Raw genomic sequence first — 15861 nt, 5'->3', positions numbered from 1 at the left:
CGCAAGGGCTGAAGAGAGAGGCTCTTGTGTACGATGATGGATTATGGTGGTCAATTTGATATAGTGGTTAGAAAGTTGACCTGGGATTTGGGAAATCTAAAACAAGGAAGAAGAAGGAAAAGATCTGAAAAGGCTGACGTCTGCAAACTTTGGGGTTAGACTTAGTGAACCAAGTGGACTCTGGGCTTTTGCTATATATCCAAGTACCTATTCTGCGCTCCCTGCTCCCTACCTATCTTTTCAGGAAAAGAACTTAGAAAGTTATTTATGGATTAATAATAATAATAATGTGTGCTGAGAAAACAATTCTGACTTCCAGAAACCCTTTCTAGTTTTTTCTAAGTAGAAAATACTCAAAAGTGGTTGACCATTCCCTTCTTCTGGATTACAATTCCTTAAATCCCCAACTGGCCAACTGGGAGTTTTAATCCCTGTGAAAAGTATGAATGTATTAATTAATTAATTGATTGATTGATTGATTGATTGATTGATTGATTGATTGATTGATTGATTGATTGATTGATTGATTGATTGATTAAAAAAGGAGAAAGCCCACCTGTATTGGCAGGTTTAATCCTAAAGTAGAGGTGGGCAATATCATTTGTTCAAAACAGGCAACAAAGCCAAGGGGGAAGGCAAGGCTCCTTGATTGATTGTGTAATTTTTGACATTTGCTTGATCTTTGGTTGAGTTTTGGTATTTTGTATCCTGCCTTTTCTCCAAGAAGTGTCCTCTGAAAATGCTGGCCACAGAGACTGGCGAAACGTTAAGAAGAACAACCTTCAGAACACAGCCAAAGAACCCAAAAAAACCCACAACAACCAGCCTGCTAATTGTTTTACAATGACTATAGCATACTATTGTTCAAGCCTTAATTCTAAAAGCATTTTCATTTTCAGGGCTACTTGTTCTATACCCCACGTACCTTTTTTAACACCTTTTACACACAAATTCTCACATCTTGACAACCCTCCTCATTGCAGTCATCCCTGATGGATCTTGCTGACGTCTTCACTGCCCCACCAGCCTCTGACCCTTGGGGCACTTCTCCTGCTCCTGCCAATCCTTGGGGTGGCCCTGCCCCAGTTGTATCCGCAGCTCCCACTGACCCCTGGGGACCAGGCACTACTGGAGTGGCTTCCACAGGAGATCCCTGGGGCAGCACCACAGCACCTCCTGCAGCCCCCCCAGATCCATGGGGAGGCACTTCAGCTCCAAGCACTGACCCATGGAAACATGAAGGTAAGAACAATTTTTGAACAGAACAGGATTCATTAAGAACTCTTCACAACATTACTGATTTATTTATTTTAACACGGTACACATATCTGCCCAGAAACCTTTGGGTAATGTGGGTGGTATATAAGGTAAATAAATAAATAAATAAATATTGTGGGAATCAGTGATCATCCTCCTTTGCTCACCTTTCTGTCCTCCAGGGCAGGAAGGAGAAGAAACCTTGGCGGATATATTCCCTTCCAGATGATGTTCCTATCAACCCCTGTCAGCACTGACAGTGGCAGAGCAGAGAAACATTACCTGTTGAATGTTAGCACTCACATTTACCCTCTGCATAAACATGTAGACTAAGGAATTCTAGGAACTATTGTCCAAAAGTTACTTTTTGAAGCTCTTGGCAATGTTACTCAACAGGTGGAGTACCATGTATTTCTCACCTGTGGATGAAGACCTGTGAGTGACTGACCAAGTAGGCAGGATGTAAATTTAAATCAAGACCCAAAATGTCATCTTTGAACGCAAGGCTCTGTTCCCCTTGTTTTTAGCTAGTAAGCAATCAATGGTTGGACAATAGTTATATTTCCTTGATGGAGGAGACTATCATAGCTCAATGCTAGAGCATACCAAGTGTTCATTTGTTTGTGTTTATTGGATGTATCTGCCACTGTGCTTCCCAATACAAGGTAGCTTACAGTAAGGTTAAACTGAAAATGGAATAAAAACCAGAGCTCGTGGAAGTTACTTTTTGTACTACAACTCCCAGAATTCGCTCAGGCAAGGATGCTAGGAGTTGTAGTCCAAAAAGGCAATGTTTTCAAGCACCAATTAAAATGAAAACAAGATCAAGAACTAAAAGAGAATTGATTTAAAGGCACAGTTTAAAACACAGGTTAAAGATACAACATTAATTAAGTGTTACTGTCCTGTGTGTTACTTTTCCTCCCAGGCGGGGGTTCTACTGGGCCCACAGCAGCACCATCCACAGACCCATGGTCCTCTGGTCCAGCTCCAGCACCCCAAGGGAAAACGGCACCAGATCCCTGGGCTCCAGCCTCAACTTTTTCAGATCCGTGGGGCGGTTCTCCTTCAAAACCTAGCACCAACGGCACGGCAGGTGAGAGAGAAGAAAAGGATGGGGCTTATGAATCGGGGGAATGAGAGAGAAATGGGGGTGAGTGGGAGGCTAAGGTCTAATAGGCTGGGAATCAGGATTCCTAGGTATGTACCTGAGCTTGGAAAAGTTACTGCTTTGGACTACAAAACCCCCATAGTTAGCATGGGACTTGTTCTTCCAAATGTTTCCATTCTCTTGTCTATGCGGTGCTTCCCAACCTTTGGTCCTTAGATGTTCATGGACTACAGTTCCCAGAAATCCTAGCCAGCACAGCTAGTGGTGCAGGTTTCTGCAAGTTTTAGTTCAAGAACATCTGGGGGCCCAGAGGTAGGAGCCACTGCTGTAGGGGGATCATCCTATGTGTGGGAAAGGACTCCTGGATCAGAATCAGAGCAAAGCATGATGTGGATGCCCTGTTAATCCTGCCACCTCCTCTCCTCCCCTTTACCTTCCCCCTCCTCCCTCCAGCTGGTGGAGGCTTTGAGCAGTTTGGAGGCCCCGGGGACGGGGACGAATTCTCGGATTTCGACAGCCTGCGCCCAGCACTGCCCAAATCTGGGAGCAGCACAGGTGAGCCCTGCTTCCTGCATGGCTCCTCTGTCTCTCTTGCCTCCGTGCTCCCTTCTTTCTCCTGCATGGCTGCACTCCCCTTGCCTGCTATTTGGTAACTCTCTGACGCACAGAGAGGCACTTGTTGATCCAAGTCTTTGGTTCGTGATTCCTTCAGATGAGACAGGTGACACCTTCAGGCACAAAAGACTCCCCGGATGCTGCCATTTTGGTTGTCGCCACCATCGTCTTTGCAATCAAATCTCATTCTGAGTTTGTACTCCAAGGGCCAATTTTGTCTCTGCATGGATTATGAAGAGAGTTCCGACCCCACCCCCATTGGAATCATATTGTGTGTTGTTGTTTTAAAAAATCTTGGGACTTGCTTGAGATTTTGCATGCAAACATTTCCTTTTTTTTTTTTTTTTTTTTTTGGCTTTAAGACCAACAAGTGAGCCAGATTTTCTTTTATTTGTGACTATTTGTGATTTTTTTTTATTTTGGTGACTTGCATGACATACATTTGGAGAAGAAGGGTTGTTTTTCACTACAACTCCCAGAATCCCCCAGCCAGTGGGTTGATGTTTTCTTGTAGCTGTAGCTCTCAAGCCATTCAATTTTTTTTTCTAAGCCATGGTTGTATTTCTCCATTCCATTCTCTGCTTGTATGGATCTTCCTATCCTTTCTCTTATGATTCCCTTCCCGTCTCCATCTCCAGGTGAGCTGTCACTCTTAGCCGGTGAGGTGCCTGTTTCCCGGACCAGTGGTGGCACTGACAGCCCCAACGCTTTTGACATGGCCGCCATGAGTGGGTCGCTGCCTGAGACCTCCAAGCCAACACGCAAGACCCCAGAGTCCTTCCTGGGTCCCAACGCTGCCCTGGTCGATCTGGACTCATTGGTCAGCAAGCCTACTGGCCTCTCAAGCAGCACAAAGGCCTCCAACCCCTTCCTGCCATCTGGTAAGCATGCTGATGGCTGGACCCTGTGGCCAGGGTGATTTGTAGCCTAGAGAGTTCCTGTTTCTTCATGACTAGGCATTTCAACTTCAGATAACAGGATGAGATAGGTTTACTAGGACACTCCAATAATAGCATGGATACAAAGCTGGTGTCCACCTTTTTTAAAATTTTGTTTGTCTGTGACTACAGTGGGGATTATGCACCCCTCTGGGTGTTTATTGCTAGCAATGTTGGCTGAGGGTGATGGGAGGTAGGTGCAGGCCAGCAACATCTAAACAATGTTAGGTCTCCCATTCCTCATCTCTGGGTATTGCTGTTTTGGAGTAGCCTTGGCAGGGTTGCTACGAGTGGATTACAGAAATAATATTAAACTATGCATTCCACCTAATCTGCCTGCTGAAGTGAGAAAATATAGCTTATTGTAGAAGGTTTATGCCACTTATTCTCCCTGATCCTGCAAAACTAACTCTGACTAGCCAAGCCATGCAAGGCAAGGAAGTCCCCTTCCCCCCTACTAGTAATCTTTTCCTCTATCATCTCACAGCCCTGAGATCTAAAAGGTTATCTTTAAACCTCAAAAAGGCATGATCTGGCTTCACAGCACATACACAGTGTATGGGGGTCCCTAGCATAGGAGACGAGAAAGTAGGACTCCTGGCTTCCTTTGAGGTGGCGGGCTTGCAGATTTCCCAGATTCTCTAGGAAATGGACAGTGGATAAGGAACATCTATAGTGCAATCGATGACTAGGCAGAAGAAGGTGGATTGGAAAAGGGTTTCTGATTGATGTCTGCTCAACAATAGCAGAAGCAAACCACCATGAAGAGATTGTGCCAAAAGAATCTTTGGGAACAAGCTAAGATGGGAGTCTTGTGTTGAAAAGATCTGTGCCTGCCCACTGTCACTGGAAATAAAAAACTGGTGCACATGTAGGACATCCTGCCTTATCCTAGGCCTTTTTTTTTGTCAGACTGAAATGAAATTATTCATATTTGCTTCTAAACTCTTCATCCGACAGACTCTGGCACTTTATAATGGAGTTGATAGGAGGAACCCCTCAGATGATTTGATCAGGGTGATGCCTAGGAATCAGACTCTGATGGGTTTAGAAGTTCTCTCTCTTTTTTTTTTCCTTTCCTTTTCTTTTTTTACTGCAGCTCTTTGGCCATGGTAGAATTTGTAGTCCAAAAAGGGAACTTTCCTAGACTTGGGGAATAGCAAGCATTTGACAGAGGATCCTTGGGTTCATTAGCCTGTTTCTTGATCTTAGTCTCTTGCTCTCTCACTTGTTTTTTATTCTCTCTATCTCTGCCCCTTTGCAGGTTCAGCTGCAGCCTCCACCCCATCTGCCTCGACCACAAACCCATTCCAGGCAACGGCCGCCAATCCACTTTCACTCAACCAACTCCGCGTCAGTCCAGTCCTTCCTCTCTCCCAGCCAGCCCCTGCTGCCTTCCCCGCCGCACCCCCGATGGTCTCCGTCTCCCCTATGGCCCCTGGAATGCCCTTAGCGACTGTTTCCCCAATTGTGGGGGTACAGCCTTTAGGGGTCGTTCCGCCCATGGGGCTCCCAGCCATGGGTCTCCCCCCTCAGAGTCTGGGTCCAGCCGGTGTGGTTCCCAGCAGCTCTGCTTCCACGATGGGAAGCACCAACCCTTTCTTGCTATAATCTGGTGGGAAACTTTTATCCCTGTGGCAACGACCCTCTACACCATTCTCTTCACCACCCCCATATTCCCAATCTGCAGTGGGGCCCCCTAAGATTCTGCTCAAAAATCAGGGCAGCTGGGTTTAGGTTGCAGGGGGATGGATGGAAGGGGGAGAGACTTAAGTCCTTTATAGCAGGTTCTACTACCCCCATGTTGGGAGTAGGAGGGCCTTTCCCCCTTTTAGTTTTGGGGTGGGCGAGGCATGAAGAGGTTCCCTTCTCTTGTGTGGTTCTCCAGGCTAGCTGGGAGGTTCCATTTTGGCCACTGAAGCAGGCCACCCTTGCTCACTTTTTTTCATCAGAGTGAAGCTTGAGAGGGGTGTGGGGAGGGGGAGCAGCGTGTTCTTTAAAAACTTTTGTCACCCTCTCTCAAATTTATCCCAATAGTTGTCCCATTTTGGAAGGAATGGCTGATTCGGAATGTTTTTTGGCCTCATCCATTCTTATGGTGCATAATTCACACTCCAACTCCTATGGAAGGGGATCTGATAAAGAAGTGGCCAAAGTCTTGCCTCTAGACCCTTCCATGCAGTGTTCACTTGTGGGGTGGGGAAGGGTGGGGTGGGGGACACAGACCTTTAAATTATGACACACACCCCAATTCCCTGCCCATTCCCTTCCAGATATCAGTTACCTCTTCTCCATCCACCTATCTTCTCATAGCCAGGACCAAGCTTTTTTTTTTTTTACTTTGGGAGGTGGGGGATTGAAATAGGGTTGGGTAGACACTGATGTAGCCCATCACTACATTTGGAACAGCTGAGACACTGGGAATCATGGACTCTTCCATCCTTCAGGCCAAGGAGGATACCACCAATCTATGGTCAAAGACCAAAGCTGGATTTAAAAAAAGAGGAACTAGGCCGTTCTATGGGGGGGGGTGGGGGGTGGGAGAGGGGTGCGCCCAGCAATCTGCTGCCTGCAATGTGATGATCCGAGGAGGAACCGCTCTTTGCGAGCAGCCTGGAATCCCGTTAGTGTGTCATCACACCTGTGGCAGGGGGGAAGCTTTGAAGCAAGAGACGATGCAGCCAAGTTGTGAAGGTCGGGACTGGAGCGCTCCAGTGGATCCATGCTCTGTGGTTCTTGAAATGTCTCAAAAGGCAGAACTTGGTGGAGGAGAAAACTTGTTGCAGGGTTTGGAGTGCCCAGCCTGCTTCTCAGAGGGGTGGAAAGAGCCAACATGTTTGTGGATTTCAGAAGACCGGAGACCCTAAAGCTCTCCCTTCTCTGAACTCTGGACAGGCCAGGCTAAAGGACTCTCATGGGGCAAGTAGAGAAGGCAGAGACCCCGAGAAAAAGGAAGTGTACAGATTGTCTTCCCACCTCACTGTTTCTCACCTTCAGTGCGCACTGCTTGAAAAAGGGGGAAACGAGTCATCTCTGCAGAGACACCAAGGAGCACTCTTCACCTAGGTGGTGATCCCACACAGTCCATGCCCTCAACTTTCCACACATCATGAGCTGCTTTTCCCCCCCAACATTGCAACCTCCTCCTCTACATCTCCTGTGCTCTGAAACTGCCCAGAAGGACTGCTCTATTTGATGCGACAGGGAAAGCCCGACTGCCCTCCTTGAAGAAGCACAAGGCAGAGAAGCCTCACTTTCTTCTCAAGACTGGCTTAAAAAGGGAGGGGCTTGAGTGGGGGGGGGGAATGGAGCTGCTTTTACCCCTTCAGCAGCAGCAGCAGCTTGTGGGGCAGGGGAGGGTCAAAGGCTGTGTGTGTGTTTGTGTGTGCGTGTGTGCACCTGTGCGTATGTGTTGCTGCTGTGGTTGTCAGTGCCTGTTGTATGCTACAGGGGGTGCTCGTTTGCACCCAGGACAATCTGCAAAATCCATCATCTCTTCTCGCTCCCCCTTGATTCCCCGCCCCAATAATGATTTCTTAATGTTGTGTTTCCTCCATCCCCCTGCCCCCCAAAGTCAATCACGCCAGGGGAGGGGGGTATTTTTCTCCACACACCGGTATATTTGAAGAATCATTGTGTCATTGTTTTAGGGGTGGAGGAGAATGATTTTGGCTGTGTGTGACCCTCCCTGCTGGCTCTTGTCTCTCCCTTTCCAATCCCCAACCTGTATGCATCAGGAAAATGCTATTAAATGAATTGAAATAAATGGAAATTCTCTGGCACCCAATGGCTTGGGCACCTCCCGGGTGGTTTGCTTTCAGGGGAGAAGGGATGAGTTGATCTCACTGGAGGGAAAGAGGTAGGTTGCTGTTCTTTTGTTTAGAGAAGGGATGGGCAACCTGTGGCCCTTCAGGTGTTGAACTGCAACTCCCAATAGCCTATATTGAAGGGACTTGCAGTCAGAGACATCAGCAGAGCGACATGTTGACCAGCCCACGTGCAAACATCTGTGATGTATTTTTACAAAGTGAAAATCTCCTGTGGTGGTCTGGTCTGGTCTATAATCCCTGCTGTTATTAAAGCACAGTGGCCAAATGACACAGTCCTCGAGAGCTGCATGGATCACTGGTTGCGTTAAGAGACATCCTGTAGACACAGAAATGATGGAAGCCAGTAACCACTGTAAATGATTTAATATCCGGCATCACTGAATGGTGGGGGGCTTGGGAAGTCAAAAGGTGGGGGGCTTGGGATATTCACTGTTGGTGGGTTATTCGTCAGTGGAGTACTTGGCTTCCTGGCTGGTGAAGGGCTTGAGACAGCTTCTTCTGACTCAGAGCTCTCCGAGCCCTCTGAACTACTTGAACTCTCTTTCTCTTCATCATCTTCAGATTTGTCTTCTTTTCCTGCTTTTTTCTTTCGACGGCGATACCTGCAGCCAGAGAGGAACAGTGAGTGCAGTCTTGCATAGCGATGCAACATAGCTGCTGCCTTCCAGAGCCATCATCTCAAACAACAACCGAAATGTAATGGGGCGGGGGCGGGGGTGGGGGCGGGAGAGAGATAGTGCCTTCACATGTTCACAATGGTTTCTACACATAATGTTGCCATCATCCTTGCCACACTCTATAAAAATGGGTTAGTGGTTTTTCTCTCCCATTTGTAGAGAGGGCAACTGGGGCTGAGAATGACTTTCCTTACAAGTTCATATGAGACCTGGGTTTCCATGGGGAGTCTCTGTAACCAAACACCATTCCTACAGGTAATATACTAAAGTCCTGGAAGTTATCACTCCTGAGATCCTGCAGTGTTGCATCCTCATGGTCTCTACACCAGTGGTCCCCAACCTTGTGCCTCCAGATGTTCTTGGACTTCCAACTCCCAGAAATCCTGGCCAGCAGGGGTGGTGCTGAAGGCTTCTGGGAGTTGTAGTCCAAAAACATCTGGAGGCCCAACGTTGGGGACCACTGCTCTACACCAACTTTCCACAACCAAATACCCTCCCATTTCTTGTTTGCTAGAGATGATGGGAACTTTAGTCTAGCAAATCTGGAAAGCACCAGTTTGTGAAAGGCACTCCACCTTCCATCCCACCCATCCTGAAACAGAATCTCTCAACTTACCACCATATGCCTCCGATACCCAGCAAGATCAGAAATGTTACCGACACTCCCGTGAGAACATTGGGCCCTGTTTAAATTTTTTTCAGAAGGAAGGACACAAAATAATTATCGCAATAGAGTTCTGATAATAACTAGGAGGGTGATCCCATGAAATACATGTCCAGCTGTAGTCTCATGTTTCTAAAATTAGGTTAACAACAAGAAAGCACCTCACAGCTTGTCAGAAGTTGCAAGGATTTGCAAATATGAGGACCTTACACAGCATGCATTTGATTGCTGTGCAATGACTAAGCGCTCTTAACAGAATCATAAAGTTGGAAGGGGCCTATAAGGCCATTGAGTTCATTCTCTAGACGTTCACTCTTTCCTTGGGAGAAATAAACTGAAGAGGGTGAAATCAGCTGCCATCTCTGAGGGAACCAGAACAAAATAACACTGGTAGGGACGGAGAGAGGTGAATATTTATTTCTTTACATTTTTATCCTACATTTTCCCTAACGAGTCATACATAGTTGTGTATCCCTTTCCTCTATTCCCATTTGTATCCTTAAAACAAGTTTGTGAAACAGGTTAGGTTGGGCAAGGAGATGTAACCGGCAACTAGCCCAAGATCATCCAGGTCTAATCCACCCTTTAATGCCTCATTAAGATAGCCCTTGATTGAGGTTGATCTCAAATTATACTCTCCAGTCATGGAGATGTAAAACATGTTCATTTTAATCCAATTATGTGGTGAGTCTAAGGGGACACTGGAAGCATATCTCTTCTGTTATCTGCCCAGTCTCTTCAAAAGGATGACAGGTAGTATTTGTTTGTTTACATTTGTATCACAGCATTCCTATAAGAATTGCACGATAGTGTATATGGGCCTATTCTGTTTTATTTGCACACCACAACCATGTGGAAGCAATGCTATATTTGAAGCAGATAGAGCAGAAAGGTACCTGCACATACTACAGGATCATTGCAGGGAGCTTTGAGTAGCCGGCAGTTGATGCATTGCACCACCTCGTAGGGACGGAACCGGGACTTGGCTGTGGTGAAGACAAGAGAGAAAGGTTAGACTAGGAAATTTTTAAGAAGTGACAAATCACATGTGGTTTGGATGCAATGCAAAACTATGTGTCTTTTTTTTGCAGTAGCTAAACCAGCAGAATCTGAATGATTTACAAATCAAGATCTGAACATATGTTTTGAACTAAGCTTGCAAACCACAACATGTCTATATTTGTCACAGAATATAGCTCCCATCATCTCGAGCAAACAATAACTGGGAGGTCTTTTAGTTATGGAAAGTTAGTGTAGCCCATGACCATGCAATGTTATAAGATCACGAACTAAATACTGTACTGTATCTCATATTAATCTACAAAACATGGTTTCCCAGAGACTGTTGTTTGGCATAGGGATCCTCAAGGTCAGTGGGTAAAGTGAGAAACCACAGGGAGGCCTGCACATTTGACTCAGGAGTTGTGATTTGGAATCTAAAGTATGAATGGTTACTGCAAACCATCGTCAGAATCCTATACATAGTGGCAAAGCATAACTGTTCCACAGCAACATGCGCCACCATTCTCAACCAATTGCCAGCTTCTAGTTGTGCAAACTGGAGCTCACACCACTGGAAATTATGTTTATGCTTGCAGAAGGTGGTATTTTTTATCATCCTGTACAACTAGCCTATTTCAGTAACACTGGGAGCAATAAGACTACTGTATATACAGAAAAGTGTGATAGGAAGCCAGCTAACAGTTTGGATCCACACTTAATCAAACCCACTGAGTTGGCTCTAGACTTCATCCTGCCTAGAATAAACCCATTGACATTTTAAGCCTTATTGATTTCAGTGGGTCTGCTGTTAGTATGATTAAGTCTGGATCCAGTTCAATTCAATTAAATAAAATAGCCTGCAAATTGGCTTTAAAAGCACTAGTGTAATTTAAAATAGCAACACAGAGAGTGTCTAGAGAAGAGCATGTCTAGACGAGATATTTTTATTTGCAGAGATTAATATCTTTGATTAATCTGGAATCACCGCTCCCAGTTTGTTCTGTAGCCACGGTAAGGCCGTAACACTATCACTTCATACTCCTCACACTGATAGTGGAAGAGTTTAAGTAAAGAAAGAACAGGACTACAGGTGAATGGGAGTATAGATGCTACAGGTGCTCTTTTTCAAAAAATATGCTTAGATTTAAAAAAAACACCTAGTAAAACAAAACCAAGAACACACAAACAGACAAAAAGAAACCTCCTGAACAAGCATTGATCTTTTAGTGACTTCAGATTTCTGCTTTTCTGCCTCAACATCACAGCTAGGGAGCTGTTCTTTCTTTTTCAAAGTCTGGCACACAAAAACAGTATGGAAATATTTATTAGGTCTCTGTGGGTAAACAAAGCTTTGGAAATTACTTTTGAAAAGCAACTTATTTTTGTAGTCTTTAAGGCTTATAGAAGCAATTGGTTACTGTTAATAAAAATAGTACAAAAGCATGTTGAAGACTAACATTGTGTGCTTTCATGGATATTTCTGAGAAAGCTACATTTTACAGTAGTTACTTAAAACAAAAATCTGTACACTAAAACTGCTGTCCTGTTGTACAATAACACACGGGCCATAATTCTGTTGCAAGACCCAGTTACACTGGAAAAAGGATACAAATATTCTTTCTCAAATTACAGTCATAATGCATTTTAGTAATGGCTCAGTTATTTGCCTAAAGGAATTCATGACAAGTGCTGAGGTATAGGCCACGTTCCCTCCTGAGCCCTGTATTGTTCATCTCAATCTCGCAAGGAAGGGAGGGAAGTCAGCCTGGGGTCATGGGGAAGGAGCACATCCCACCCACCATTTATAACTGGCAGTATTAACACACATGCATCTGCGCAACTGAAGTTAGATGTTTAAATGCAGACGGGCGTATACAAGACAACAGATGGTCCAACAGATGCACCTCTGGTTTAGACACATGGACTCACCACAGGAAAAACTGCAAACTGCCAGGTCATAATGCAAAGAAGAGGAAAAACAAAGGAATTAATGTTAGAAGAATGAGCAATTTACATTTCCCCCATACCCGAGCAACCCATATATCTCCCTTATTTTCTCTTATCTTCACCCAACATTTTTGTCCCACTCTCCAGAATCTCTGTTATGCATTTCATTGTTGGGTTGACCACTTTCTCTAGGAGCCCTGCTGACGCATCTTCTAACTGAGGGATGGCCACTGTCAAGTGGTTATCATTGGACTAGGACTTGGGAATTCATCCCCAAATCAAACCATGAAACTGGCTGAGTAACCTTGAGCTACGCATACTCTCAGACTGCCCTACCTCATATGGTTGTTGTAGGAAAAAGTAGGGAGGAAGAATGCTGTGCATGCTGCCTTTAAATACTGGGATATAAATGAAACCAGTAAGTAAATTGTAAGGGGTTATGTGGCTGGCTGGATAGCTCAGTAGTTTAGGTATCTGCCTGCAGAGTCAGAGGTTTGAAGTTCAGTTTCCCACTGTGCATCCTGCAAGTAGAGCCAGCCTGGGTAGCCGTGGGCAAGATGCACAGTCCCAGGGTTCCCTAGAAGAAGGGAATAGTAAACCACTTCTGAGTGTTCTCTACCTAGACAACCGTGAAAACAGTTACCACAAATCAGAATTGACTTGATGGCAAATCATTTTTATTACGAAGGGATTATGCACCAAAAAGAGTTGTCTGGAACTCAAAAGATTAACAAGTTTTATTGACATAAGCTTTTGCATAGATTCCACCCTACTGCATCTTCAGGCCACGTAAACACACCCCATATGCAAGATCAGTGTTAGTTAATCTGGAAGAACGGCCACCATGTTTAGAGCCACCTAAGGGGGAGGGTCGTCTAGTTTAAACCCTTGTTTTATCTCTACACTGGCCTTGCAGGGCAAACCTACAGTAGTTGCATGTAAAGGTTGTATAAGAAGGTCCCGGATGGGGCATCGAAGCAAGGGAAACAGAGCAAAAAGGTTAATCAACATGCCTACATGCAAACATTGCTTCTCGGATCCCCTTCAAAAGCTATGTTTCCTGGTCAAAAGGATGTTGACCGTTAAGTGCATTTAACTGCATGGCACACCTGACTTAAACTCTCACACAAACAGCGGGGGGGGGGGGGGAGAGTTCAATGTGATTTTAAAAATATCTAATTACCTTCTGTAAATCTGGCTTTATTAAGACAGGTCCTGTCCCCTGCTTTGTTGGTTATGTATTAGTTACATATATATCCTGTTTTTACCCAGGTGAACTCAGTGGGATTCCCCCTCCCTACGTGATCGGTCAACAGGCCTATGGAGTGGGATTGTTCATGGACTGAGCAGGAGGACACATTACCTCAAAATATAGGGGGGAGAGGCAGCTCCAAACCCTAGTCCTGTGCTGCCTATTGGAGTGAGGTACGCATGGCCAAGAGAGGGGAGCTGGCTTCGTTTTGGGTGTGGCACTTACTTTCCTTCAGAAAGGCATGAGAGGCCTCTTCCAATTTCTTGACAAAATTTAGCTTTTCCTGCTCTGCTTCTTTCAGAAGACGTTCTTGATCTGTGGGTCAACAGAAACTGGTCAAAACTGACCAAACCCCAGACTGTGTTAGAGAGAATGGTTAGAGTCCAGTCAGGTCTAGACCGAGAAGCCACAATGAGCACCTGAGGTGCTGAGTTTGAGGTGGGGATCATGTAATTCCGAACAATCAAAGTAAAATATTTATTTTATTTCATTAATTTATATACCACTCCATTAGTGTGATGCACTATGCTGAGTAGTTAACAGTCAATAAGTTAAAGAAACAATAACAAATGACCAGTGAAAATAATAAAAATAAAAGTCAAATAATAACAAGTTTCATGTCATCCGACACTTGCACATCCCTATTGCTTGTTCCTTAGCTGTTAAGAGATCCCCGAAGTGTACAATCTTGCCTTGTAAATATAAAACATACGAGTAGAGAGTGTGGACTAAGTACAATTATTTTAGACTGAGCTGTTATAGGTGACTGAATTGGAACAAGCCCCCACTGTGCCTCGGAGAGGAATCAATGGAGATCATCCTGAACACAAGTGGTTGTTGAAGGTACATGCTCTGCCACCAGTCAGACATGGCTAAGCTGCATAGCGCTAGAGTGCCACCTGAAGGAGAGAATGATAAACCAATTCTGAGACTCCCAATAAAGCTATTGCTCTTAAACCCATTGGTTAATGTGGGTGAAATTCTGCTCCCACTATTGATAAATTTTTGGGCTACAAATTACAACAGTCTCAGCCTAGGTTGCCCAATCAGGAAATCTAGAAGGAAAGGAACAAGTTAGTTCCTACCTTTCCCACTATTCTGAATAATCTTTTCGAGGCGAAGAAAAAGATTCCCAGCTTCCCGTTCCATGTGTTCTCGTTCTGCAAACATAAGGGCAGACAGACAAAACTGTGATAGGTTGAGGTCTTTGGTTTAATTCCTCGGTCTTCTCCTCACTCTGCAGAAAACACCAGTATTTATATGGTGACCGATTAGTCTATTCCAGACTTCTGTGCTGGCTGAGGACCGTGGGACTTGTAGTGTGACACATGGAGGAGGAGAGTCCACATTAGGGAAAGTCATTTATTTCTGAGTTATGAGAGTAACTTTTAATTAGTTCCCATTGTGATTCCAAGGCCCTAGGAAAAAAGTAGTTAGATCCCACATTTTAAATTTTTTTTAAAAAGCAACATTTTTAATTTCTTTTTTCCAGAAAGCGAGAAAATAGTTACTTTTGAATATCTGGATGTTTTAAGCTTCTGATTTGGAGTATAAACACTTTACTCTGTCCACATTATTGTCATCTGAACACCCATAAGAGATCAAAAGGGAGCAGGATGAGCCAGTATTGGAACCATGGGATATCCCTTCTCTCCCCCCCCCAGCACACCCCCTCCAACAAATGCGGTTTCTCCATTTCACCCAAAGCAGCTTCCCTTGAAGACCTCGGGCTACAAGCCACTCTGGTTCAATCTAGTGGCCTGTTCTGGTAATACACCTTCAAAACGTATTTCTGAGTTTTTATTTTATTTATTTTTTCAGTCAGCGGATAAGGGAAACCACAGGTTCTAGTCCTGTGCATACAGCAGTCCCACTGTGGTAGTAAATTCCTTCTTGAGGGCCAAGATGCTCAAGAAGAATATAACTGAATATGAATAAAATACAGAGCTATACTGTATTCTGATTAATTAAACTCTCACAGGCTTATCAGTATTGTTTTACAGCTTCTGAAATACACATATTTAACTATATCAGATTTTCTTAAGACTCAGAGCCCTCAACCTTACAAACTATTCAAGGTACTCAGATTTTAGGTTTTTAATTTCAGGTTTCCCCACCACTGATTTCTTACAAACCCAATTCCTTTCTGCACAACTGGGAAATGTCTGTGTGCGTCAGGCAAAGGGCATGGAGGAGGATGGGAGTAGATATGGGATTCAGAAGGACAGCCATTTTGCAGTTCTTAAAAGCTTCTTAACATCGGAGGAAATGTTGCTTCCCTTCCCTATATTCTGTACCCAAAAATTGTCTGCTGTTGGAGACACGGTCCCCGGCTCTGCCCAGGAAAAGCTTCCCCAATTTGTCTGTGGCTTCTGAGTCTTGACCAAGTAGCAGATCCACATCGTAGCCAAAGTACACCGCGGCATCTCGCCAACACCGGAGACATGTGCCAGCCAGCTGCGTAGGCAACACCCAGGCCAGGAATCCTAGCAGTGGTGCCTTAGCCATAGAAACCACAACAAAGGCATTGCTTCCTGTCCAGACCATCAACTCTTTGTCCTTCTCCAG

At 44.8% G+C, this 15861-nt stretch overlaps 2 protein-coding genes across 9 annotated transcripts in view; one reads left to right on the top strand and one right to left on the bottom strand.

The window, feature by feature from the left end:
• The window catches only part of EPN1 (epsin 1), a 36954-nt gene extending 29246 nt beyond the window's left edge, over window positions 1-7708 (top strand). For 5 of the 8 annotated variants that reach the window (XM_020798771.3, XM_020798772.3, XM_020798777.3 and 2 more), the window contains 5 exons: window positions 984-1242; window positions 2186-2353; window positions 2822-2923; window positions 3622-3864; window positions 5186-7708. In XM_020798771.3, coding sequence (XP_020654430.3) covers window positions 984-1242; window positions 2186-2353; window positions 2822-2923; window positions 3622-3864; window positions 5186-5532 — 1119 coding nt within the window. In that variant the 3' untranslated portion in view covers window positions 5533-7708. The remainder of the gene's footprint in view (window positions 1-983; window positions 1243-2185; window positions 2354-2821; window positions 2924-3621; window positions 3865-5185) is intronic. The other 3 variants (XM_020798779.3, XM_020798780.3, XM_020798778.3) reach the window with 1 other exon arrangement.
• Window positions 7189-15856, bottom strand: TEX51 (testis expressed 51). Its single transcript, XM_020798781.3, has 7 exons — window positions 15591-15856; window positions 14379-14453; window positions 13519-13608; window positions 12024-12041; window positions 9989-10078; window positions 9045-9111; window positions 7189-8353 (listed from the first exon to the last, which is right to left on the bottom strand). The coding sequence occupies exons 1-7, from the start codon at window positions 15838-15840 to the stop codon at window positions 8113-8115; spliced, it is 831 nt and encodes a 276-aa protein (XP_020654440.3). The 5' UTR covers window positions 15841-15856; the 3' UTR covers window positions 7189-8112.
• Between the last annotated feature and the right edge of the window lie 5 nt (window positions 15857-15861).

Source organism: Pogona vitticeps, chromosome 6 (assembly GCF_051106095.1).
Source record: "Pogona vitticeps strain Pit_001003342236 chromosome 6, PviZW2.1, whole genome shotgun sequence".
Classification (NCBI taxonomy): domain Eukaryota; kingdom Metazoa; phylum Chordata; class Lepidosauria; order Squamata; family Agamidae; genus Pogona; species Pogona vitticeps.
The sequence above is the reverse complement of the archived record's forward strand: the minus strand, read 5'-3'. Positions and strand labels throughout refer to the sequence as shown.